Source organism: Sciurus vulgaris, assembly GCF_902686455.1.
Source record: "Sciurus vulgaris genome assembly, chromosome: 2".
NCBI classification, from domain to species: domain Eukaryota; kingdom Metazoa; phylum Chordata; class Mammalia; order Rodentia; family Sciuridae; genus Sciurus; species Sciurus vulgaris.
In genome coordinates, this window is record NC_136462.1 from 30,181,654 (window position 1) to 30,209,139 (window position 27,486).

Genomic DNA, 27,486 nt, shown 5'->3' on the forward strand with positions numbered 1-27,486 from the left:
TCAATAAGGAAAGAATAATCTTTTCAACACATTGTACTCATTCAACTGTGTATCCACATGTAAAAGGAAAACTATGATGGTCAATTTTAGGTTTCAACTGCATCGAAAGATGCTAACATGGGTGAGGATGTGGGGAAAAAGGTACACTCATGCATTGTTGCGGGGACTGCAGATTGGTACAACCACTTTGGAAAGCAACCACCAGGCCAAGCACAGATACCATCACTGAGGGACCCCGCCTGACCCCTGCACCGGGGGCAGTGCCATCACCAGTCGGTCATAGTCGCAGAGTGAGCTAGCAGGTGAGTCAGGTAACCTGCACTGTGGAGGTAGCAGGCAGGCATCCAAACCACCTGCCTTGCAGAGCTAGGTGGCCAGCAGGCAGCCTGCCCAACCACCAGGCCAAGCACAGACACCATCACTGAGAGACCCCGCCTGACCACCACACCAAGATCTGTTGCCATCGCGGAGCAAGCAAATGCAGGCACTGAATGATCGCACCAATCGACAGTTAAAAGAGCAAATACAGGAAGCAAAAGATCATTTCAATAAAGAGTTAGAGATGTTGAAAAAAACAAACAAACAGAAATCCTTGAAATGAAGGAAACAATAAACCAAATTAAAAACTCCATAGAAAGCATAACCAATAGGATAGAACAACTGGAAGACAGAACCTCAAATATTGAAGACAAAATATTTAATCTTGAAAACAAAGCTGACCAAATAGAGAAGATGGTAAGAAATCATGAACAGAATCTACAAGAACTATGGGATATCATGAAAAGGCCAAATTTAAGAATTATTGGGAATTAAGGAAGGCTTAGAGAAACAAACCAAAGGAATGAACAATCTATTCAATGAAATAATATCAAAAAATTTCCCAAATCTGAAAATGAAATGGAAAATCAAGTACAAAAGGCTTATAGGACTCCAAATACACAAAATTACAACAGACCCACACCAAGGCACATTATAATGAAAATACCTAACATACAAAATAAAGACAGAATTTTAAAGGCTGCGAGAGAAAAGAATCAAATTATATTCAGGGGGAAACCAATACGGATATCAGCAGATTTTTCAATCCAGACCCTAAAAGCTAGAAGGGCCTGGAACAACATTTTTCAAGCCCTGAAAGAAAATGGATGCCAACCAAGAATCTTATACCCAGCAAAACTTACCTTCAAATTTGACGATGAAATAAAATCCTTCCATGATAAACAAAAGCTAAAAGAATGTACAAAAAGAAAGCCAGCATCACAGAACATTCTCAGCAAAATATTCCATGAGGAAGAGATGAAAAACAATGATGCAAATCAGCAAAGGGAGGAACTACCCTAAAGGAACAGCCAAATAAAGGAAAAATCAAGTTGTGTCAAAAAAAAAAAAAAAAATGAGCCAAATGATCAGGAATACAAATCATATCTCAATAATAACCCTGAATGTTGATGGCCTGAACTCATCAATCAAAAGACACAGACTGGCAGATTGGATTTAAAAGAAAGATCCAACAATTTGCTGCCTGCAAAAGACTCATCTCATAGAAAGAGATTCCCACAGACTAAAGGTGAAAAGATGGGAAAAAACATACCATGCACATGGATACAGCAAAAAAGCCGGAGTATCCATCCTCATATCAGATACTGTGGACTTCAAGCCAAAGTTAGTCAGAAGGGATAAAGAAGGACATTTCATACTGCATAAGGGAAGCATAAATCAGCAAGACATAATAATCATAAATATCTATGCCCCAAACAGTGGCTCATCCATGTATGTCAAACAAATCCTTCTCAATTCCAGAAATCAAAAAGACTACAACACAAAAATACTAGGTGATTTTAACATACCTCTCTCACCACTGGACAGATCTTCCAAACAAAAATTGAAGAAGGAAACCATAGATCTCAATAACACAATCAATAATTTAGACTTAACGGACATTTATAGAATATACCATCCAATAAAGAGCAGATACACTTTCTTCTCAGCTGCACATGGATCCTTCTCTAAAATAGACCATATTCTATGCCACAAAGCTAATGTTAGCAAGTACAAGAAGATGGAGATACTACCTTGTATTCTATCAGATCATAATGGATTCAAATGAGAAATAAATGACAGAGTAAAAACCAGAAACTACTCCAACACCTGGAGATTAAATAATACACTACAGTATGATGAATGGATAACAGAAGACATCAGGAAGGAAATTTAAAAATTCTTAGAGGTAAATGAGAACAAAGAAACATCACATCAAAATCTCTGGGACACTATGAAAGCAGTACTTAGAGGAAAATTTATTTCATGGACTGCATTCAATAAAAGAAGAAAAAAATCAACAAATTAATGACCTAACACTACAGCTCAAGTCCTAGAAAAAGAAGAACAGAGCAACACCAAAAGTAATAGAAGACAGAAAATAGTTAAAATCAGAGCTGAAATCAACGAAATTGAAACAAAAGAAACTATACAAAAAATTGACAAAATAAATAGTTGGTTCTTTGAAAAAATAAACAAAATTGATAAACCCTTAGTCACACTAACAAAGAGAAGGAGAGAGAAAACCCAAATTACTAAAATTCAGAATGAACAAGGAAATATCACAACAGACACAAGTGAAATACAAAACAATTAGAAGCTATTTTGAAAATCTATACTCCAAAAAATAGAAAATCTTGAAGACATCAACAAGTTTCTAGAGACATATGAATTACCTAAACTGAATGAGGAGGACATACACAATTTAAATATATCAATTTCAAGTAATGAAATAGAAGAGGTCATCAAAAGCCTACAAACAAAGAAAAGTCCGGGACCAGATGGGTTCTCAGCCGAGTTCTACAAAACCTTTAAAGAAGAGCTCATTCCAATACTCCTCAAAGTATTCCATGAAATAGAAGAGGAGGGAACTCTCCCAAACTCATTCTGTGAAGCCAACATCACCCTGATACCTAAACCAGACAGAGACACATCAAGGAAAGAAAATTTCAGACCAATATCCTTAATGAACATCGACGCAAAAATTCTCAACAAAATTTTAGCAAATCGCATACAAAAATATATTAAAAAGATAGTGCACCACGATCAAGTGGGTTTTATCCCAGGGATGCAAGGCTGGTTCAACATTCGGAAATCAATAAATGTCATTCACCATATCAACAGACTTAAAGTTAAGAATCACATGATTATTTCAATAGATGCAGAAAAAGCATTTGATAAAATACAGCACCCCTTCATGCTCAAAACACTAGAGAAAATTGGGATAGTGGGAACATTCCTTAACTTTGTAAAGGCCATCTACGCTAAGCCCATGGCCAATATCATTCTAAATGGTGAAAAACTGAAAGCATTCCCCCTAAAAACTGGAACAAGGCAGGGATGCCCTCTTTCACCACTTCTATTCAACACTGTCCTTGAAACTCTAGCCAGAGCAATTAGATAGACCAAGGAAATTAAAGGGATACGAATAGGAAAAGAAGAACTCAAACTATCCCTGTTCACTGATGACATGATTATATACTTAGAGGAACCTGGAAATTCCACCAGAAAACTTTTAGAACTCATAAGTGAATTCAGTAAAGTAGCAGGTTACAAGATCAATGCTCATAAATCCAATGCATTTTTATACATAAGTGATGAATCTTCAGAAAGAGAAATTAGGAAAACTACCCCTTTCACAATAGCATCGAAAATAAAATACTTGGGAATCAATCTCACAAAAGAGGTGAAAGACCTCTACAATGAGAACTACAGAACACTAAAGAAAGAAATTAAAGAAAACCTTAGAAGATGGAAAGATCTTCCATGTTCTTGGATAGGCAGAATTAATATTGTCAAAATGGCCATACTACCAAAAGTGCTATACAGATTCAATGCAATTCCAATTAAAATCCCAAATGGTGTACCTTACAGAAATAGAGCAAGCAATTATGAAATTCATCCGGAAGAATAAGAAACCCAGAATAGCTAAAGCAATCCTCAGTAGAAAGAGCGAAGCAGGGGGTATCGCAATACCAGATCTTTAACTCTATTATAAAGCAATAGTAACAAAAACGGCATGGTATTGGTACCAAAATAGACAGGTAGATCAATGGTACAGAATAGAGGACATGGACACAAATCCAAATAAATACAATTTTCTCATACTAAACAAAGGTGCCAAAAATATGCAATGGAGAAAAGATAGCCTCTTCAACAAATGGTGCTGGGAAAACTGGAAATCCATATGCAACAGAATGAAACTAAACCCCTATCTCTCACCCTGCACAAAACTCAACTCAAAATGGATCAGGGACCTCGGAATCAGACCAGAGACCCTGCATCTTATAGAAGAAAAAGTAGGTCCAAACCTTCAACATGTCGGCTTAGGATCAGACTTCCTTAACAGGACTCCCATTGCACAAGAAATAAAAGCTAGAATCAACCACTGGGATAGATTCAAACTAAAAAGCTTTCTCTCAGCAAAGGAAACTATCAGTAATGTGAAGAGAGAGCCTACAGAGTGGAAGAATATCTTTGCCACTCATACTTCAGATAGAGTGCTAATTTCCAGAATCTTTAAAGAACTCAAAAAACTCTACACCAAGAATACAAATAATCCAATCAACAATGGGCTAAGGAAATGAACAGACACTTCACAGAAGAAGATGTACAAGCAATCAACAGATATATGAAAAAATGTTCAACATCTCTAGTAATAAGAGAAATGCAAATGAAAACTACCCTAAGATTTCATCTCACCCCAATTAGAATGGTGATTATCAAGAACACAAACAACAATAGGTGTTGGCGAGGATGTGGGGAAAAAGGTACACTCATACATTGCTGGTGGGGTTGCAAATTAGTGCAGCCACTCTGGAAAGCAGTGTGGAGATTCCTCAGAATGCTTGGAATGGAACCACCATTTGACCTAGCTATCCCACTCCTTGGCCTATACCCAAAGGACTTAAAATCAGCATACTACAGAGATACAGCCACATCAATGTTCATTGCTGCTCAATTCACAATAGCCAGATTGTGCAACCTAGATGTCCTTCAAGTGATGAATAGATAAAGAAACTGTGGTGTGTGTGTATATATATATATATATATATATATACACAATGGAATATTACTCCACCATAAAGAATGATAAAATTATGGCATTTGCAGGGAAATGGATGAAATTGGAGAATATCATGCTAAGTGAGATAAGCCAATCTCAAAAAACCAAAGGACAAATGATCTTGCTGATAAGTAGATGATGACATATAATGGGGGGTGGGAGGGGTTAGTTTAGGGTTAGGTTTAGGGTTAGGGTTAAGGAGGGTGGCAAGAATGGAGGAAGGAAGGACTGTATAGACGGAAAAGAGGAACGGGAGGGGTGGGGGGGAAGGAAAAAAATAACAGAATGAATCAAACATTACCCTATGTAAATTTATGACTACACAAATGGTATGCCTTTACTCCATGTACTAACAGAGAAACAACATGTATCCCATTTGTTTACAATAAAAAATAAATAAATGAATTATAAAAGAGAAAAAAAGTATTAAATTTTCTTTGGTAACAATGTAAAAAAAAAAAGAAGTGGTCCTAGGGACTACTGAGATGGTAGAGATTACACAGACCATAGTGCATATTCAGGATTTAGAGCCTAATTAGTTACTACTTGGGTAATACAATTATGCTAAACTTAGAAGGCTTTCAGTAGTCATAGAGGCCACAAAAAAAGTACTCCTATAACTCAATAAGAAAGACAGATAATCTGATTTTTAAAATATGTAAGAGATTTTAATAGCCAGTTCTTAAAAAATATACGAATGGTCAATAAGCACATGACAACATGCTCAAAATTAACCATCAGGGAAATGCAAAATGAAACCACAATGAGATACCACTTCACACCAACTAGAATGGCTATAATAAAGATATGTGTTAGTGAAGGTGTGGAGAAACTAGACCCCTTATTTACTTTTTGTGGGACTGTAAAGTGTTGTAATCATTTTGGAAAAGAATTTGATAGTTTCTGAAAAGGTTAAACATAGTAAGGCACAATGGTGCACACCTCTAATTCCAGAGACTCAGGAGATGAGGCAGGAAGTTCAAGGTTGGCCTAGGTAACTTAGCAAAATCCCATCTCAATAGAAAAAGTAAAAGTTGGGCATGGTAGTACACACCTGTAATTCCAGTAACTCAGGAAGCTGAGGGAGGAAGAGTACAAATTGTAGGTCAGCCTCTGCAACTTAGCGAGACCCTGTCTCAAACAATAAAAAGGGTTAGGAATGTACCTCACTGATAGAGAACCCCTGGGTCCAATTCCCAGTGCTGGGGGGGAAAAAAAGGTTGAACCTAGTTAATACATGACTTAGCAACTCTACTCCAAGGTATATATGAAAGAGAAATAAAACATGATCCACAAAAAAACTTGTACACAAATGTTCACAGCAAAATTATTCACAATAGCCAAATTGTGGAAATTACCTACATGTTCCTCAAGTGATAAATGAATAAACAAAATAAAAGGTGAAGAACAGGAACAGTCTAATATGAAGGGCAGGTGAAGCCCAGGGAATGAAAGCTTTGGCAAATCACATTATTTGAATAGACAGAACGATTCTAAATGTTTGAGTTTCCAACGGGCTAGATCCTACTGATTTAAGACCAATTTAAGGGATTTTTCTAAGAGTATTTTGATTGACTACGGGGGACAGTGCTTGCCCAAACTCTCCCTCCAACCAAAGGTAATGGATCTAGTGGGGGCATGAGACCCCTGGATATTCCAACCCAGAGGTTGGTGTGGTAGGAAGAATAATGACCCCCAAAGATGTCCATGTCCTAATCTCTGGAACCTGTCAATAAGGCAAAAGAGACTGTGTAGATGTGATTAATTTAAAGATCTAGAGATGGGAAGAAGTATCCTGGCTTATCCCTGTGGGCCAACTGAAATCACAAGGGTCCTGATAAGAGAGAGGAAGAAGAGTCAGAGATGTGACGACTGATGCAAAGGGTTGGAGTAATAAAGGGCCAATTTGAGGAACATGGGCAGCCTCTAGAGGCCACAAGGGGAGAACAAAACACATAATCCTAGAGCCTTTAGAACAAATGCAGCCGTGCCAAAACCTTGATTTTAGCCCCATGAGGCTCATTTTGAACCTCAAATCTCCATAACCATAAGATAATGTATTTCTGTCGTTTAGAGTCACAAAGTTTATAGTAATGTGCTATAGAAGCAACAGGAAACTAGTACAGTGGGTTAGTAACCTATAAAGTAGATAAATTGGCCTATTTCCCAATCTCGGCAATCTGATTCTAAGCATTGAGACTCTTGACAGCAGGAGGTAAACTGATGGAGATGTGCTTGTCACGGACATGAGATGAAGTTAAGAATAAAGAAGACTGTGAGACAAACAAAGCAAGAAGCCAGTACTTAAATTTAAGCTTAAGGCCTTGTGCCTGATGGCTTCTTAATTGCCTTCCTCAGCAATATACACCTTTTCAAGAACTCTCCCTAATCTAAATGTAGCAATGAATGAGTCCACTCCTTTCAAAAAGAGATCAATTAGAATCAAGGTCTCACATACAGCCTGCCTTGTAGACTAGATCTTCTGAGGAAACTTCTAACCCCACTTTATTATTCAAGCTTTACTTATTACTGGGAATGATCTGGACATTTGGAAGAACCTCATTAACCACATACACTACTATTATTAAAACATTCCTTCTATAACATTCCTTAATAATTGCAGTGAATAAAATAAGGTAATCTGTAATTCACAGGTGCCAAGATACAACTGCCCAAATATTTGTTATCCATAAGGGTCGATAGCACAATAAAATTCTGATGCAACCATATGAAAATAAAATTATTTTTCACCAAATCACATCTTGATTCTTACCATGTAAGGATCCACAGAAAGATAAAGAGTTCTAACTTGTACTTGTCCTTCATTAATATCATCTGGTATACTGACTTCTTCCACTCTGAAATTCTCTGCCACTGGATTACCATTTTTTCCTAAAATATCAGGCAAAAATATAAAGTCAAGGGGCTGGGGTTGTAGCTCAGTGGTAGAGTGCTTGCCTAGCATGTGTGAGGTACTGGGTTCAATTCTCAGAACCACATAAAAATAAATAAAATAAAACAAAGGTATTGTGTCCATCTACAACTAAAAATTTATTTTTAAAATACCCAAATATATATACATACATACATATATATATTATATATATAAATACATACATATAAAGTCAAAAAGTCACTTCCCTATACAGTTACTATTTTTAAAAGATCACTTGGGATTCAGAGCACTCCCTTTTAAAACAGGCATGAATAAATCTATATCATCTTGTAATTTCTCTGACATAGCAATGACTCAGCACAGTCTCAAGCAGTGTTCATCACTCTTGATGTTCTCCAAGAAGTTCTTTTGAAAGAGTGCTGTAAGCTTCAAATTTTATTTTTTTAAATGATTATAGGTAAATCACCTCACCTGTTTTAAAATTTTAGAAGGATTTCAAAGAGCATAAAATCACACTCGGCGTTCTTTTATGTGGGGCTGAGGATTGAACCCAGTGCCTCACATGTGCTAAGTAAGGGCTCTACCACTGAGCCACAACCCCAGTCCACAAACGGAAACTTAAATGAACATTAAAAACGTCTTTAAAATCAACAAATTAGAAATGTTGTGGCAGAAAAGTCTGTAAGCAGAAAATGTCATCACTAAAAGTTTACTCAGTTTTGATGACATTTAACACAAGCAAACTACCTATTTAAGAATCATCAAATTTCTAAGGTGGAAATAAAATGTAAAGATCTCCTCCCTCCCCCAGCACTGGGGATTGAACCCATATGTGATCTACCACTGAGCTATATCCTATTTATTTTGAGATAGGGTCTTACCAAGTTGCCTAGGCTGGCCTCAAACTTGGAATTCTCCTAGTCAGCCTCCCAAGTAGCTGGGATTTAGAATGTAAGGATCTTATTCTAACTGCCCACTTTTTTAAAACCAAGGTCAAAAAAGTTACGACTTCCTCAGGTCATACAGTAGATGAGTAGTAAAACCAAGGCAACAGTGGGCACAAAACTTTTCAGATTACTTTCATACTTAAGATTCTATGATTTGGTTAGAAGTAACTCTAACATAAGTGAGCATATTTCACATAAAACAGAAAAACAAATTTTAAGAATCAATAATACTACAGGGCGCAGTGGTGCATTCTTGTAATCCCAGGGACTTGGGAAGCTAAGGCAGGAGGATCTTGAGTTCAAAGTCAGCCTCAGTAAAAGTGAGGCACGAGGAAACTCAGTGAGACCCTGTCTCTAAATAAAACAAAATAGGACTGGGACATGGCTCAGTGGTCAAGTGCCCCTGAGTTCAATCCCCAGCACCACTCCCACAAAAAAAAAAAAAAAAAAAAAAAAAAATCAATGCTACCTCCAGGTCTGGTGCCATACGCCTGTAATCCAAGCAATTTGGGAGGCTAAGGCAGGAGGATACAAATTCAAGACAAGCCACAGCAATTTAGCAAGGCCCTAAGCAACTTAGTGAGATCCTATCTCAAAATAAAAAATAAAAAAGGGTTGAGGATGTTGCTCAGTGGTTAAGTCCCTCTGGGTTTAATCCCTGGTACCCCTTCCCCCCCAAAAATTCAATAATACCTACTATAAGAAAAAATACAGCTGGGTACAGTGGCGCACACCTGTAATCCTAGTGGTTCAGGAGGCTGAGGCAGGAGGAACTTAAGTTCATAACCAGCCTCAGTTACTTAGCAAGACCCTAAGCAACATAGTGAGACCCTGTCTCAAAATAAAATGTAAAAAGGACTGGGGATGTGGCTCAGTGGTTAATCAACTTTGGTTTCAATATCCAATAAGACCTCCCCCAAAATAAAAAACCACTCTTATTTGTAACATGTGGTTTTCAAATGTTATGATTCTAAAATACCCTGTCTCATCAACAATGGTCTTGATAAGTTGTCATTTGAAAAAGTATTACATTGTTTAGAGAGTTTCTTCTATTATATTGTCTTTTTAAAAAAATTTGGGGCTGGGGATATAGCTCAGTTGGTAGCGTGCTTGCCTCGTAAGCAGAAGGCCCTGGGTTCAATCCCCAGCACTGCAAAAAAAAAAAAAAAAAATTTGTTGTGGTTAATGGGCCTTTATTTTATTCATTTATTTATATGCGGTGCTGAGAATCAAACCCAGTACCTCACATGTGCTAGCAAGTGCTCTACCACTGAGTCACAACCCCAGTCCTATTATATTGTCTTAATATTTTACTACCTTAGTTTACCATATTAATAGCATATTACTTTTTATTCCTCCATAGTTATTAGCAATTATCAAAAACTACAATTGTTCATTCATTACAGACAAATACCTACCAGGTCGGGAATTTAATACCACTCGTTGTACAATCATCACTGTGCAGTTGACTCACCAGATTTCTTTATGAAATAATTCCTACAAATAGAAAAATGTTTAAATCACAAGAAAGATCTAAAGTATTTGTTATGCTTAGATCTGGAATGTCCCCCAAAGGCTTGGTCCCCAGTGCAACAATGTTCAGAGGTGGTCTATTAGGAAATGATTGGATCTTAAGAACTCTGACCTTATCAGCATACTCTCTCTCTCTGCTTCCCAGATGCCATGAGCTGAGCAGCTTTCCTCTTTCATGACCTTCTGCCATGATGTGGTCTTGCCTGGAGGTCTAAAGCAACGGGGCCAGCTCACATGGACTAAAACCTCTGAAACCAGGAGCCACAATAAATCTTTCTTCCTTTGAGTTGTTTATATCATGTATATTGTTCACAGTGACAAAAAGCTAACAGCAGTCAACAACTTAAAAAAGAAATCGACTTGTGCTTCTGAATGAAGAGGAAAAATAAATATTTGGGATCTAAAAGAGATATACTTTCCTGTCAGAGTTTGCCTCCTAAAGCAAATATATGAAGAAAAACTAAATTCAGTTAGAATTCTTAGCTAATAGGAACAATTTCACTTAAGACTGAAGGAGGCAAAGTGATTTGGCCTTAGATAATTCAAGCACATTTCATCATACCACCATGATTAAGCATCCTAGTATGGCTTGATTTAAAGAAAAATATGGGGGCTGGAACTGTGGCTTAGTGGTAGTGCTGGACTAGCATGTGTGAGGCACTGGGTTCAATTCTCAGCACTGCATATAAATAAATAAATAAATAAATAAATAAATAAATAAATAAAATAAAGGTCCATCAACAACTAAAAAATTTTTTTAAAAAGAAAAATATGATATATTCCTCCAGAGATACCTAGTTAATCTAGAGGCAAAATAAAAAACACTAACTGGTTAACTGAGATATAATCTTTTTTTTTTTTTTTTTTTTTTTTTTTGGTACTGGTGATTGAACTCAGGGACACTTGACTACTGAGCCACATCCCCAGTCCTATATTTTGTATTTTATTTAGAGACAGGGCCTCTCTAAACTGCTGAGGCTGGCTTTGAACTTGCAATTCTCCTGCCTCAGCCTCCCAAGCTGCTGAGATTACAGGCGTGTGCCACCATGCCCAGTTATAATCAAATCTTTTTTATTGTAAACAAATGGGGTACAACTTGTTTCTGTTTGTACATGAAGTAGAGGCATACCATTTGTATAATCATACATTTACATAGGATAATGGTGTTTGATTCATTCTGTTATTTTTTCCTTCCCTCCCACCCCTCCCATCCCTTTTTTCCCTCTATACAGTTCCTCCTTCCTCCATTCTTGTCTCCCTCCCACCCCCCATTATGTATCATCATCCACTTATCAGCGAGATCATTCGTCCATTGGTTTTTTGAGATTGGCTTATTTCACTTAGCATGATATGTTCCAATTTCATCCATTTGCCTGCAAATGCCATAATTTTATTATTCTTTAAGGCTGAGTAATATTCCATTGTGTGTGTGTGTGTGTGTGTGTGTGTGTATATATATATCTATATATATATCACAGTTTATCCATTCAATTGAGGGGCATCTAGGTTGGTTCCACAATCTGGTTATTGTGAATTGAGTAGCTATGAACATTGATGTGGCTGCATCACTGTAGTATGCTGACTTTAAGTCCTTTGGGTATAGGCCAAGGAGTGGGATAGCTGGGTCAAATGGTGGTTCCATTCCAAGTTTTCTAAGGAATCTCCACACTGCTTTCCAGAGTGGCTGCCCTAATTTGCAACCCCACCAGCAATGTATGAGTGTACCTTTTTCTCCACATCCTCGCCAACACCTGTTGTTGCTCGTATTCTTGATAATCACCATTCTAATTGGGGTGAGATGGAATCTTAGTGTAGTTTTGATTTGCATTTCTCTTATTACTAGAGATGTTGAACATTTTTTCATGTGTCTGTTGATTGCTTGTAGATTTTTTTCTGTGAAGTGTCTGTTCATTTCCTCAGCCCATTTGTTGATTGGGTTATTTATATTCTTGGTGTAGAGTTTTTTGAGTTCTTTTTTTTTTTTTTTTTTTTTATTGTAAACAAATGGGATACATGTTGTTTCTCTGTTTGTACATGTCGTAAAGGCATACCATTTGTGTAATCATAAATTTACATAGAGTAATGTTGTTTGATTCATTCTGTTATTTTTTCCCTTCCCCCCACCCCTCCCACCCCTCTTTACCCTCTATACAGTCCTTCCTTCCTCCATACTTGCCCCCCTCCCTGACCCTAACTCTAACCCTAACACTAACCCTTCCCTCCCCCCCATTATGTGTCATCCTCCACTTATTAGCGATATCATTCGTCCCTTGGCTTTTTGAGATTGGCTTATCTCACTTAGCATGATATTCTCCAATTTCATCCATTTGCCTGCAAATGCCATAATTTTATCATTCTTTATGGCTGAGTAATATTCCATTGTATATATATACCACAGTTTCTTTATCCACTCATCAATTGAAGGGCATCTAGGTTGGTTCCACAGTCTGGCTATTGTGAATTGAGCAGCTATGAACATTGATGTGGCTGTATCTCTGTAGTATGCTGATTTTAAGTCCTTTGGGTATAGGCCAAGGAGTGGGATAGCTGGGTCAAATGGAGGGTCCATTCCGAGTTTTCTAAGGAATCTCCACACTGCTTTCCAGAGTGGCTGCACTAATTTGCAGCCCCACCAGCAATGTAAGAGTGTACCTTTCTCCCCACATCCTCGCCAACACCTGTTGTTGCTTGTATTCTTGATAATCGCCATTCCAATTGGGGTGAGATGGAATCTTAGGGTAGTTTTGATTTGCATTTCTCTTATTACTAGAGATGTTGAACATTTTTCCATATGTTTGTTGATTGCCTGTAGATCTTCTTCTGTGAAGTGTCTATTCATTTCCTTAGCCCATTTGTTGATTGGGTTATTTGTATTCTTCGTGTAGAGTTTTTTGAGTTCTTTATAGATTCTGGAGATTAGCGCTCTATCTGAAGTATGATTGGCAAAGATATTCTCCCACTCTGTAGGCTCTTTCTTCGCATTGCTGATAGTTTCCTTTGCTGAGAGAAAGCTTTTTAGTTTCAATCTATCCCAGTGGTTGATTCTAGCTTTTATTTCTTGTGCTATGGGAGTCCTGTTAAGGAAGTCTGATCCTAGACCAACAAGGTGAAGATTTGGACCTACTTTTTCTTCTATAAGATGCAGGGTCTCTGGTCTGATTCCGAGGTCCTTAATCCATTTTGAGTTTAGTTTCATGCATGGTGAGAGATATGGGTTTAGTTTCATTCCGTTGCATATGGATTTCCAATTCTCCCAGCACCATTTGTTGAAGAGGCTATCTTTTCTCCATTGCATATTTTTGGCACCTTTGTCTAGTATGAGAAAATTGTATTTATTTGGGTTTGTGTCCGTGTCCTCTATTCTGTACCATTGATCTACCTTTCTATTTTGGTACCAATACCATGCCGTTTTTGTTACTATTGCTTTGTAGTAGAGTTGAAGATCTGGTATTGCAATACCCCCTGTTTCACTCTTCCTGCTAAGGATTGCTTTAGCTATTCTGGGTTTCTTATTCTTCCAGATGAATTTCATGATTGCTTGCTCTATTTCTGTAAGGTATGTCATTGGGATTTTAATTGGAATTGCATTGAATTTGTATAGCACTTTAGGTAGTATGGCCATTTTGACAATATTAATTCTTCCTATCCAAGAACATGGAAGATCTTTCCATCTTCTAAGGTGTTCTTTAATTTCTTTCTTTAGTGTTGTATAGTTCTCATTGTAGAGGTCTTTCACCTCTTTTGTGAGATTGATTCCCAAGTATTTTATTTTTTTCGAGGCTATAGTGAATGGGGTAGTTTTCCTAATTTCTCTTTCCGAAGATTCATCACTTATGTATAAAAATGCGTTGGATTTATGGGCATTGATCTTGTAACCTGCTACTTTACTGAATTCACTTATGAGTTCTAAGAGTTTTCTGGTGGAATTTCCAGGTTCCTCTAAATATATAATCATGTCATCAGCGAACAGGGATAGTTTGAGTTCTTCTTTTCCAATTCGTATCCCTTTAATTTCTTTGGTTTGTCTAATTGCTCTGGCCAGAGTCTCAAGAACGATGTTGAATAGAAGTGGTGAAAGAGGGCATCCCTGCCTTGTTCCAGTTTTTAGGGGGAATGCTTTCAGTTTTTCACTATTTAGAATGATATTAGCCATGGGCTTAGCATAGATGGCCTTTACAATGTTAAGGAATGTTCCCACTATCCCTATTTTTTCTAGTGTTTTGAGCATGAAGGGGTGCTGTATTTTATCAAATGCTTTTTCTGCATCTATTGAAATAATCATGTGATTCTTGACTTTAAGTCTATTAATATGGTGAATTACGTTTATTGATTTCCTGATGTTGAACCAACCTTGCATACCTGGGATGAAGCCCACTTGATCATGGTGCACTATCTTTTTAATATGTTTTTGTATGCGATTTGCTAAAATTTTGTTGAGAATTTTTGCGTCGATGTTCATTAAGGATATTGGTCTGAAATTTTCTTTCCTTGATGAGTCTCTGTCTGGTTTAGGTATCAGTGTGATATTGGCTTCATAGAATGAGTTTGGGAGGGTTCCCTCCTCTTCTATTTTATGGAATACTTTGAGAAGTATTGGAATGAGCTCTTCTTTAAAGGTTTTGTAGAACTCGGCTGAGAACCCATCTGGTCCCGGACTTTTCTTTGTTGGAAGGCTTTTGATGACTTCTTCTATTTCAGTACTTGAAATTGGTCTATTTAAATTGTTTATGTCCTCTTCGTTCAGTTTAGGCAATTCATATGTCTCTAGAAACCTGTTGATGTCTTCGAAATTTTCTATTTTGTTGGAGTATAGATTTTCAAAATAGCTTCTAATTATGTTTTGTATTTCAATCCTGTCTGTTGTGATATTTCCTTGTTCATTCCGAATTTTAGTGATTTGGGTTTTCTCTCGTCTTCTCTTTGTTAGTGTGGCTAAAGGTTTATCAATTTTGTTTATTTTTTCGAAGAACCAACTATTTATTTTGTCAATTTTTTGTATTGTTTCTTTTGTTTCAATTTCATTGATTTCGGCTCTGAGTTTAACTATTTCCTGTCTTCTACTACTTTTGGTGTTGGTCTGTTCTTCTTTTTCTAGGGCTTTGAGCTGTAGAGTTAGGTTGTTTATTTGTTGAGTTTTACTTCTTTTATTAAATGCGCTCCATGAAATAAATTTCCCTCTAAGTACTGCTTTCATAGTGTCCCAGAGATTTTGATATGATGTTTCTTTGTTCTCATTTACCTCTAAGAATTTTTTAATTTCCTTCCTAATATCTTCTGTTATCCATTCATCATATAATAGCATATTGTTTAATCTCCAGATGTTGGAATAGTTTCTGTGTTTTACTCTTTCATTTATTTCTAACTTCAATCCATTATGATCTGATAGAATACATGCTAGTGTCTCTATCTTCTTGTATTTGCTAACATTAGCTTTGTGGCATAATATATGGTCTATTTTAGAGAAGGATCCATGTGCTGCTGAGAAGAAAGTGTATTCGCTCTTGGTTGGATGGTATATTCTATAAATGTCCGTTAAGTCTAAATTATTGATTGTGTTATTGAGATCTATGGTTTCTTTGTTCAATTTTTGTCTGGAAGATCTGTCCAGTGGTGAGAGAGGCGTGTTAAAATCACCTAGTATTATTGTGTTATGGTCTATTTGGTTTCTGAAATTGAGGATTTGTTTGACATACATGGATGAGCCACTGTTTGGGGCATAGATGTTTATGATTGTTATATCTTGCTGATTTATGCTTCCCTTAAGCAGTATGAAATGACCTTCTTTATCCCTTCTGACTAACTTTGGCTTGAAGTCCACACTATCGGAAATGAGGATGGATACTCCAGCTTTTTTGCTGAGTCCATGCGCATGGTATGTTTTTCCCCATCCTTTCACCTTTAGTCTATGGGTATCTTTTTCGATGAGGTGAGTCTCTTGCAGGCAACATATTGTTGGATCTTTCTTTTTAATCCAATCTGCCAGTCTATGTCTTTTGATTGATGAATTCAGGCCATTAACATTCAGGGTTATTATAGAGATATGATTTGGTTTCCCGGTCATTTGGTTCATTTTTTAAATTCTATTTATTTATTTCTTTGACACAACTTGTTTCCTCCTTTATTTGACAATTCCTTTAGGATAATTCCTCCCTTTGCTGATTTGCTGCTTTGTTTTTCATCTCTTCCTCATGGAATATTTTGCTGAGAATGTTTTGTAATGCTGGCTTTCTTTTTGTAAATTCTTTTAGCTTTTGTTTATCATGGAAGGATTTTATTTCATCGTCAAATTTGAAGGTAAGTTTTGCTGGGTATAAGATTCTTGGTTGGCATCCATTTTCTTTCAGGGCTTGAAAAATGTTGTTCCAGGCCCTTCTAGCTTTTAGGGTCTGGATTGAAAAGTCTGCTGATATCCGTATTGGTTTCCCCCTGAATGTAATTTGGTTCTTTTCTCTCACAGCTTTTAAAATTCTGTCTTTATTTTGTATGTTAGGTATTTTCATTATAATGTGCCTTGGTGTGGGTCTGTTGTAATTTTGTGTATTTGAAGTCCTATAAGCCTCTTGAACTTGATTTTCCATTTCATTCTTCAGATTTGGAAAATTTTCTGATATTATTTCATTGAATAAATTGTTCATTCCTTTGGTTTGTTTCTCTAGGCCTTCCTCAATCCCAATAATTCTTAAATTTGGCCTTTTCATGATATCCCATAGTTCTTGTAGATTCTGTTCATGATTTCTTACCATCTTCTCTGTTTGTTCAACTTTGTTTTCAAGGTTAAATATTTTGTCTTCAATGTCTGAGGTTCTGTCTTCCAGGTGTTCTATCCTATTGGATATGCTTTCTATGGAGTTCTTAATTTGGTTTATTGTTTCTTTCATGTCAAGGATTTCTGTTTGGTTTTTTTTCAATATCTCTAACTCTTTATTGAAATGATCTTTTGCTTCCTGTATTTGCTCTTTTAACTGTCGATTGGTGCGATCATTCAATGCTTGCATTTGCTCTTTCATCTCATCGTTTGCTTCTCTGATCATTTTAATTATGTACATTCTGAACTCCTTTTCTGTCATTTCTTCTGCCATGCTGTCATTGGGTTTTATTGATGTAACATCTAGGTTTGTTTGCAGCATTTTCTTTCCTTGTTTTCTCATATTGTTCAGGTATCAGTTGACCGCTGAGATATTGCAGATTTCCTCTATTGACTTACAATGTCCCTGAAGATTTCTATATATATCCCCCCTTAGCCTTCAGTAGGCTGAAGTCTTGGAGGAAGTTGATAATGCGGAGCTCCACAAGGAAGCTGCCTCTCTAGGAGTGGTGGCCTTCAGGAGGGGTATAATCCCTGCTAGTGGGCAGAGGTGCCTCCACTTGTTGACCAATGGTCATCCAAAGGGGACCTAGGCTGCGGGCTGAGGCAAGGCCTGTTTGGGCCTGAGTCTCTGGTTTTACCGTCCTTGTGGGGAAACCTCACCCGGCAGGGAAGACTCACCCGGTGGGGAGGTCTCGCTGGTCAGTACCCTCCTAGAGGTTCCCCTCAATTACAGCTACCGCCTGGGCTGGGCTGCCTTCCTTTGCAAAGTTCTCAGGGGCCCGGCCCTACCTCCTGGGCCTGGGAGCCTCACCCTTCGCAGATGAATCTCCTTAGGCTGCCCCTCCTCAGAGAATATGCCCTCAGGCCTGGAACCTTTGCTCCGCCCTAAGCCTGTCTCTGTGCGGCTCTTCCACCCAGAAGCCTCCTAGATCCTGTGACCCTGCTCTGCCCCTAATTGCCTGGCTATGCGGCCCCTCCTCTGAGCAGCCACCTGGGGCCCCGTACAATCTCTCTGAGTCCCAGAGACCCGCCACACGCCTCTTCCTCCAGACAGCTGCCCAGTATTCCGGTGCGGTCACTAGGAGTCCAAGAAACTCACTGCGTGCCTCCACCTCCCACCAACCACCCGTAGCCCTGGGCAATCAATCACTCCGAGTCGAAGTGACCCTCCCCGTTCCTCCTCCTCCTCCAGATAACCCCCCGAGTGTTCAGGAGTGGTCGCTCTGGGTGGCTCTGAATCCACGTGACCCGCTGCACGCGTCCTCTGGGCAACCGCCCGGAGCTCTTGGTGCGGCCACTCAAGACCAAGCGACCCACCACGCTTCCTCTCCAGGCAGCCCCCCTGTGTTCAGGCGCTGTCCCTTTAAGTCCAAACAACTCACCACTCGCCTTCTCCTCTGAGCAGCCGCCTGGAGCGCTAATGCAGTCACTGCGAGTCCAAAGGACCCGCCGCGCTTCTCCTCCTCCTCCGAGCAGGCCCCGGGGTTCAGAAGTGGTCTGAGTCCAAACAGCTCGCCACGCAGCCTCTCCTCTGGCAACCGCCTGAAGCTCTGGTGTAGTCACCCCGAATCCAAGCGGCCACGTTCCTCTTCCTCCTCCTCGTCCTCAGGGCAGGCCCCGGGGTTCAGAAGCGTCGTTCTGAGTCCAAACAGCTCGCCGCGGAGTTTCTCTTCTGGCAACCGCCTGTAGCTCTGGTGCAGTCACTCCGAATCCAAGTGGCCACGCTCCTCCTCCTCCTCCTCAGGGCAGGCCCCGGTGTCCTGAGTCCACACAGCTCTCCTCGCCACTCCTCCCCTGGGCAGCCGCCGGATCCCCAGTGGTTGCTCCGAGTCCCAGCGCTGTGCCGAGCAGCCTCCTTTTCGGCGCTCCTAGTTGTCCGAGTTCACTGCTTCAGCGGGGGGAGGGGCGTCTCACTGGCAGCTCTACTTCACAAAGTTTCCTGCGTTCCGGGACCACTGTCCCATCCGGGACGCCTCCCCAATGGGAGAGACTCACCCGGCTGCTTTGAGTTGGTCCCAAGTGTCTCGATATCTCCTCTTTTGAATCCTGAGTCCTGGAGCAACATGAAATGCAGCCACCCTCTAGGCCGCCATCTTGAAACCTCCTTGAATTCTTTATAGATTCTGGAAATTAGTGCTCTATCTGAAGTATGAGTGGCAAGGATTTTCTCCCACTCTGTAGGCTCTCTCTTCACATTGTTGACAGTGTCCTTTGCTGAGAGAAAGCTTTTTAGTTTGAATCTATCCCAGTTGTTGATTCTTGCTTTTATTTCTTGTGCAATGGGAGTCATGTTAAGGAAGTCTGATCCTAAGCCGACATGTTGAAGATTTGGACCTACTTTTTCTCTATAAGATGCAAGGTATCTGGTCTGATTCCAAGGTCTTTTGATCCATTTTGAGTTGGTTTTTGTGCAGAGTGAGATATAGGGGTTTAGTTTCATTCTGTTGCATATCGATTTCCAGTTTTCCCAGCACCATTTGTTGAAGAAGCTATCTTTTCTCCATTGCATGTTTTTGGCACCTTTGTCTAGTATGAGAAAATTGTATTTATTTGGGTTTGTGTCTGTGTCCTCTCTTCTGTACCATTGATCTACGTGTCTATTTTGATGCCAATACTGTGCCATTTTTGTTACTATTGCTTTGTAGTAGAGTTGAAGTTCTGGTATTGTGATATAATCAAATTTTTAAAGATTCTTTTATTCATTTATCAACATGGAAATTCTTTAATAGTTTTTTTTTTTTTTTTTTTCACATAAGGGAGTTTATTAAGCAAACAGAGTGTTTCCCTGCAGGGTAAGAGAGAAAATGAGAGGAAAAGTGAAAGGAAAGAGAAAGGGCACACGCTAGAGAAAGTGGAAAAGCGAGGAGAAGAAAGTGAGTGAGTCAGGGGAGAGAAAGCAAGAGAGAAGATGGCGGTGAAGCTATCTTTAAGACTTCCGCAGGGCTAATGGGGGACCAATAACGGAGAATACTTGCAAGCTGACTGATAAACCAATAGCTAGCTAGGATGTTCACAGACTGACAGCAGTTGGGAGGCAGGGAAATGGCTGCAATGGAAAGGGTGGGGAGAGCACGTTTATACATTACATTCCCCCGTTTCTGTTTTTATAAGAAAATCTTTTGTTCTCCAGTTCTTTCCCGCCTTATCTCTCCTTCCTGCCTAAGTAACTGGGGCTGGTTTTGCAGGTGAGATGTAAAAAGTCCATTCTCCCAAGGGCTGTTTAATAGTTTTGCTGACAAAAAGCAAACACATCAAAGCTGGGTTTTTGTTATTGTTTTAGTTTTTTGAGACAAGGTCTTGCTATGTTGCCTGGCTGACCTGAAGTGATTCTCCTACCTCAGCCTCTTCAGTAGCTGGGACTACAGGTGCCCTAAAGCATATTTTTTTTAATGGTTCCAGAGATTGAACCCATGGGATCTTAACCACCGAGCCACATTCTGGCCCTTACTATTTTTTCATTTTGAGACAGTCTCTCCCTAAGTTGTTTAGGGTCTCACTAAGTTGCTGAGGCTGGTTTTGAACTTTGACCCTCCTGTCTCAGCCTCCTGAGCCACTGTACCGTGCTAGCCCCAAAACATTTTCACATCTTCTCACAGGAAATTCTGTACAGAATGGCCCCAAAAGTAAAGGTTTCATTTATTCTGGGTTTATAATTTGAGCTAAACAAAGAAGCAAAATGAAGTTCCAGTGCTGGCACTATCCTCTGCTTCACCAGTAAAAGTGAGAAAATCAAGTCCTTAAAGTTTACTATGTGCCAAGCATTGTTGTGAATGATCTCTATATATGGTCTCTCACTTAATCTCCTAACAAGCCTATTATTATACTCGTTTTAAGATGAGTAAACTGTACCTTAAAAGGCTTAAAATACTTGCCTGAAGTAGTCAAGTTGAGATTCAATCCCAAATTTTCTGACATTCCAGAGTCAATCTCTTAACTACTATTTAAAATTTTCCATCCTATATGTTTAAGTTGTTTGATTTTTTAAAATGTTAAGCAATATTCTTTAAGTTAATATATTTCTTTACCATGTTTTTCTTCATTAGATATTTTTAAATCTTTAGTACCTAATAACACTGAAAAGCTCAACGAAAAATCATTTTATCAATTGCTTATTTTTTACAACACTGCAATATTATAGCCTTGAACATCAACTCTAAATGTAAAGACTTTATACAGTAGCACATTTGTACATTTAACCATCATCTGTAAATCCATCTGATACTTAATAATTCCTTAACTTGTATCACTAGATAATTTCATTTACACATCTCTACTCCTTTCTAACTTCACAGTATCCTTGAATTAATTCATATTTCTCTAAGTCCTATATAGTACTAAGGTGCTTTTTACGGACCTGTAATTTATATATACCACACCCAGTTGTTGAATAATCATAGGATCAACACTTCCTTCCTTTCTGTTGAAACAGGGTCTCACAAAGTTTCCCAGGCTGGTCTTGAACTTATGGGCTCAAGTGATCCTCCTGCCTCAGCTTCCTGAGTAGCTAGGACTATAAAGGCATGCACACCATGCCTTGGTGGGTATTTTTTCAAATCCTGCTTAAAACAGAATTTCCATGGAGATGATTAATTTATAAAGAACTTTTACAAAGATTCCATTACTTATTCCTTATAACAAAGTTATACACATAAATAATCAGTGTCCCATATCCTTGAGCTCTGCCTTAGTAAATTCAACCAATTGTGAATTGAAAATATTTATAAATGGTTGGGGTTTGTAGCTCAGTGGTAGAGCACTTGCCTACCAAATGTGAGGCACTGGGTTTGATCCTCAGCACCACATAAAAATAAATAAAATAAAGGTATCGTATCCACCTACAACTAAAAAAATATTATATTCTTTTTATTTGTAAAAAAGGTATTGTGCGTATGTACAGACTTGTACATAACATTCATATTGTATCATATTAGAATATGAGATGATTTAAAGTACACAAGATGATGTGTGTAGATTATAAGCAAATACTCCACTGATTTATATGAGGGACCTGAACATCTAGATTTTGGTATCAACATGGTTGAGGTTCTAGGCCCAATCTCCAGTGGATACAGAAAGATGACAGTATATTACTATCTTCATTTTACAGAGGAAGTTGAGGTATAGTTTGTGACCATGATCAGAAGGAAGTAAGTAGAGGAGATGGGCCTGAAACAACTTCCTCATCCCAAATCCCACATTTTCTCCCATTTCCTCAAATCTCCCCCACACAGGGCTTTTACATATACAGCCTCTTAGCAGTCTCCAACTCTCCTGCAGGTACCCTATCCCACGGAATTCTACTCCTTATTAAGACTAGATGTCTAAGGTTGGGGATATAGCTCAGTGTTAAGAGTACCTGCCTAACATGCACAAGGCCCTGGGCTCCCCAGTACCACAAAAAATAAAACTAAATATCTGTCAGTCAGTCTTTCATCACTATGAATAAAATACCTAACAAGAAAAAATTAAGAGAAGGAAAAGTTAATTTTGGGCTCAGTTTCAGTGGTTCAGTCCATGGTTGGCTGACTCCACTGCTCTGGGCCTGAGGTGAGGCAAAATATCATGGCAGGAGGGTGCAGCAGAGGAAAGCTGTCCACTCACAGCAGCGAGGAAGTAGAGAGAGAAAAGATGCCCTCAGTGACCTACTTATTCCAGCCACACCCCACCTGCCTACAACTACTACCCAGTAATCCATTCAGTTATTAACCCATCAAATGGATTAATCCCACTGATTAAGTCACAGTTCTCATAATCTAATCTTTTTTTTTTTTTTTTGGGGGGGGGGTGCTGGGGATCAAACCCAGGGCCTTGTGCTTACAAGGCAAGCACTCTACCGACTGAGCTATCTCCCCAGCCCCCCATAATCTAATCTTAATCTCTCTCACCTCTGAACATTCCTACACTGCCTCATGGACTTTTCAGAGGATACCTCAAATCCAAACCATAACAATGTCAGTGAGACAGAATGAAGAACATGGAAATACATCTTATTTACTTCCTTGTTTTATATATATTCTCACATACATTTTTACATATTCTTATTGGTTTTAACAGAAATGTCTAGTTGCCATCAATATTCATTCTTTCCTTTTGGGTACAAAGTTGACCGCTAAGACTGTATTTTTCAGATTCACCTTAAGAGCAAATCCCAGAATTATCTCATTTCACACAAAAATCCTTCAGTTAAACCATCTTTGATAATGAATTGTTTTCAACTTAAACACTATACTATTATTACACCTAACATAATTAATTGAACAGGTAATTCCTTAACATCATCTAACACCTAGTATATACTGAAATTTTCTGATTGCCTCAAAGATGTCTCTTATAGTTGATTCATTAGAATCAGGATTCAAAGTTCACATACATTTGGAACTTTGTATTTCATGCTATTGCTTTGTTTCTTCATTCCTTTGTGAACTGTCCTATGATGGCTTCCTCATAGTGTCATCTGCACTGTTCTTCTATTTTTGCCACTTACTTATCACTAGTAAATAAATCTAGAGGCTTGATTAGATTCAGTTTCATGTTTTTTTAGACAGGAATCTTTGAATGTGTTCTACCTACATCCTATTTCATTACATCATGAAGTTCACAGGGAAACGTAAGTCACCAGGGGTGTTAATTATGCAAGTATTAAAAAAGTTTTTCCACACAAGGTAGGTTCAACTACCTTTAAGTGGTTATTAATTGCATTATGATGGCTAAATTGTCAATCAGAGGAGTCTTTCCAAATGAAGTTTTATATGTGTGTCTTCTTTTCTACTTTCAACAGTATGCTTTCTTTTAAATATTTCTTTAAAATGGGTAGTAGCACATGCCTATAATCCCAGCTGTTTGGGAGGTTGAGGCAGGAGGATCGCAAGATCAAGACCAACCTGGGAACTTAGTGAGACCCTGTCTCAAAATAAAAAGTGCTGGGGAGGTAGCTCAGTGGTAGAGCACCCCTGGGTTCAATCTCCAGTACCACAAAAATAAAACAAATAAAATTACATAACTGTATATCTGTCCAAATACTGATTATCAGAACAAAAAGTACACTAGTTCTCTTCCTCTATACTAAATTAGAAACTTTTCAAGTGCCAAATACAAGAAATGTAGGATAACTGTACTATACCCAATAGCACAACAAACAACACATTAAGAATATAAAGTACTTGGTTTAGTCACAAAATTAACATCTAAAATAAGATGCACCAAGTATAAGACCTGAGAAGAGGGGTGGTGATAGTGTTAGATTCATTCCAAGTGGAGAGAAAAAAAATAAACTCAGCAAATCCTATTTGGTATGATACTAAGTGGTTTCCTAATTGGTGCTAAATAATATCCAAAAATAATACAAATGAATGATCAACTGAAAAATTCACTGACACCAGTCATGAAGTGTGCTATTTGCAGCCTTGTACAAGGGAAAGATCACTGAAATAAGAACAGTGTACATGTCCTACTTCTAGTCATGTGGGACCCTGAATAAGAAAGGTTTCTCAGTCTGTTTCTCAAATTTTTCTAAGTGCCAAAGAACTGAGCTAAAGACTTTATATTCATTATCTTGTTTAAACATAACCCCAGCCCCAAACTGCCCTATGAGGTTGGTAATATTCCTTCCATTTTATAAAGGAGGAAAGGCAGGTACAAAGAGGTTGAAGGTTGTCCAGGGTCCCATTACTTGCAATAACAACACTAGAACCCATACTCACATACCAGTTTCCTAACATGAGCTTCCAAAAATTTGGTACTGGGAAACCGCACCCAGGGCTTCACATATATGTCAGGCAAGCACTATTGCCAAGCTACATCTCTACCCACTAAAACCTTTTAATATGACACTTTATTCTTTTTAAAAATTTTTTAGATGTTTATAGACCTTTATTTTATTCATTAACTTATATGTGGCGCTGAGAATCGAACCCAGTGCCTCCCACATGGCAGGCAAGCGTTCTACCACTGAGTTACAACCCCAGTCCTTCTCTGTTCTGTTCTTGTTCAATTATTCCACCACAAATGACTTTGCTGACCTCTGTTTGTCCTGCCAGTTCTTTCCTCTTCTCTCCCCAAGTCTTACATTGAGAATTCCTGCATGGCTCTTTCCTTTCTCAGTGACCTCATCTTCCTCTACCAGCTACTTACATGGAAATAATAATCTGCACCAATAGCCCAAAATTTCAAACTGATTTCTAAGACTGTCAGTGCTAGCATTAAGATCTGTGCCAGCTTTGTTCTATGATTTAAGTCTGCCCCTATGCCTGGCACCACTCAATAGAGCGGTGAAACTTCCAGAGGCACCTCAATTGTGTACAATCCTGAAGTTACTTAACAATTCCCCCACCCACCCCCATTTAGTACTGGGGATCAAACGGAGGGGCGCTTTCTCACTGTACTACATTTCCAGCCCTTTTTTTGGGGGGGGGGGGAGGTTCTTGAGATTACAGGCAAGAACCACCACACACAGCTACCTCTAGGCTAACCCCCAACAATTTTTTTTTGAGGGGGTACTGGGAATTTAACCCGGGGTGCTTTACCACTGAACTACATCCTCAGTTCTTTTTATTTTTTTTGGACAAGGTTTCGCTAAATTGCCCAGGCTAGCCTCGAACTTGCGAGCCTCCTGCCTCAGACTCCCAAGTCATACAGGCGTGCGCCATCCCCTACCAATTCTTAAAAACAAAAAAACACCTCCTTTTCGCGCATTTCCTACCCTAGTATCCTTGGCAAGAAAGCCAGCGTGGGCAGTATTTCCAGGAGGAAGGCGGGAGGTCAACCCTGGTTCGGAGTTCCCTCCCTCACCACGCAAACCTCACCCAGCGCAGAGTAAAGAAAACCCAGCGACCCCCCGCACGCCACTCACCGCAGCGGAGCTTGGGGAGGATCTCGCGTGATTTCACGAGAAGAGAGGGGCTGGCTCCTGCGCGACCTTGGCCCTCTAGCCACACCACGCAGGCGCAAGACCAAGCCGGGCTCCTCTCCCAGGGGCGGGATTTTGAAGTTTAGGAATGATTCTTCTGGCCCCCACGTTTTGGTTAGAGGCGGGGAAAACACCGAGCTTCAAAGGATACGTCTGAGCAACTGCATTAATAAATTAATCGGGATTGGTGCCCTGTGGCCACCCCTACCTCCTGGACCCGGAAAACAAATCATTCAGCCTTGACCACGGAGTTCATATCGAGCCGTCCTTGAAGAAATTTTATTCGTGTTATGTTCTCTGTGAGCCTCAGACTGGAAAATTGCTATGGAGAGGGACCATCAGCCCTATCCCTTGTTTTGTAGCGGGGAGAATCTGAGGCTCCGAGGGATGATGTGGTTGGAGCACCTACCTTTCAACGAGTTAGGGGCTTGGCTGCAGTTGAAACTCTTCTCTCCAGGCTGAGGGCTCAGGGTCCTTTAGTGAGTCTTTCACACAGGGTTCCAGATTCCTCAAAAATAAATTACCTAATGTGAACTGATTTCGCAATTTCATTAATTATTAAACACCTCCTTTATTGCTGGTCGGGATGAGCAAGGCTTAATCCTATAACTGCTGTGGATTCCCCCAAGGCCTTCAAACCCTACGAGAGATTATCCTGAAATTAGGGGTATAAGAAGTGCTGTTTACATTGAATTCGTGTAGGAGCTAATAGGCAAGCACTAGTCATGGTAGAGTAGCTGAAAGATGATTTGGTGTGGTCAGCGAGCGAGTAGCAATCAAACAGATTGGAGTTTCTGGTAGATTTACCACTGAAAATTTTCACTTCTTTGGAAAAGCTTTAGGAAAGGAAATATTTGAACTTCCGGCAGGAACTAATCTTTTTGTCTGTCATGTACAGATAGACTTTCAATAACCTTTTGTTGTAGTAACTTGAATCAACTGATGAAAATGCTCAAACCAAAAGTAATAGTAGAAAATAAAGGTAGTTTAAAAAGTCAAAGTAGAAAAGAAAACAACAACATTAAATTAGCTTCAGCTGTCATGATTCTAACCCCCCGCCCCCCCAACAATTGTGATTTTTTTTTTCTCCTTGAATGAACTCCTGTTCCCCAAAATTCAAGGAATGAATTTACAGGTATTTTTTCATCTTGTTCCTCCTCTACTTCTCATGTTACTGTCATTTCTGTAACATTTTGAGTTAACTAATGACGTGATTTTTTTCCCTATGTGGTTTAATTTTTAAAACAACCCTATTACTATTATTCCCACTTTACAATTGAGGAAACTGAAGTT

General features: G+C 39.0%; 1 protein-coding gene across 6 annotated transcripts in view; it reads right to left on the reverse strand.

The window, feature by feature from the left end:
* PTGR2 (prostaglandin reductase 2) overlaps positions 1-26,694 on the reverse strand; it is a 62,020-nt gene extending 35,326 nt beyond the window's left edge. The window contains exons 1-3 of one of the 6 annotated variants that reach the window (XM_079129853.1): positions 26,603-26,694; positions 10,366-10,444; positions 7,878-7,996 (exon numbers count right to left, since the gene is read on the reverse strand). In XM_079129853.1, the coding sequence (XP_078985979.1) occupies positions 7,878-7,996; positions 10,366-10,402 (156 nt within the window). In that variant the 5' untranslated portion in view covers positions 10,403-10,444; positions 26,603-26,694. The other 5 variants (XM_079129851.1, XM_079129852.1, XM_079129854.1 and 2 more) reach the window with 5 other exon arrangements.
* Between the last annotated feature and the right edge of the window lie 792 nt (positions 26,695-27,486).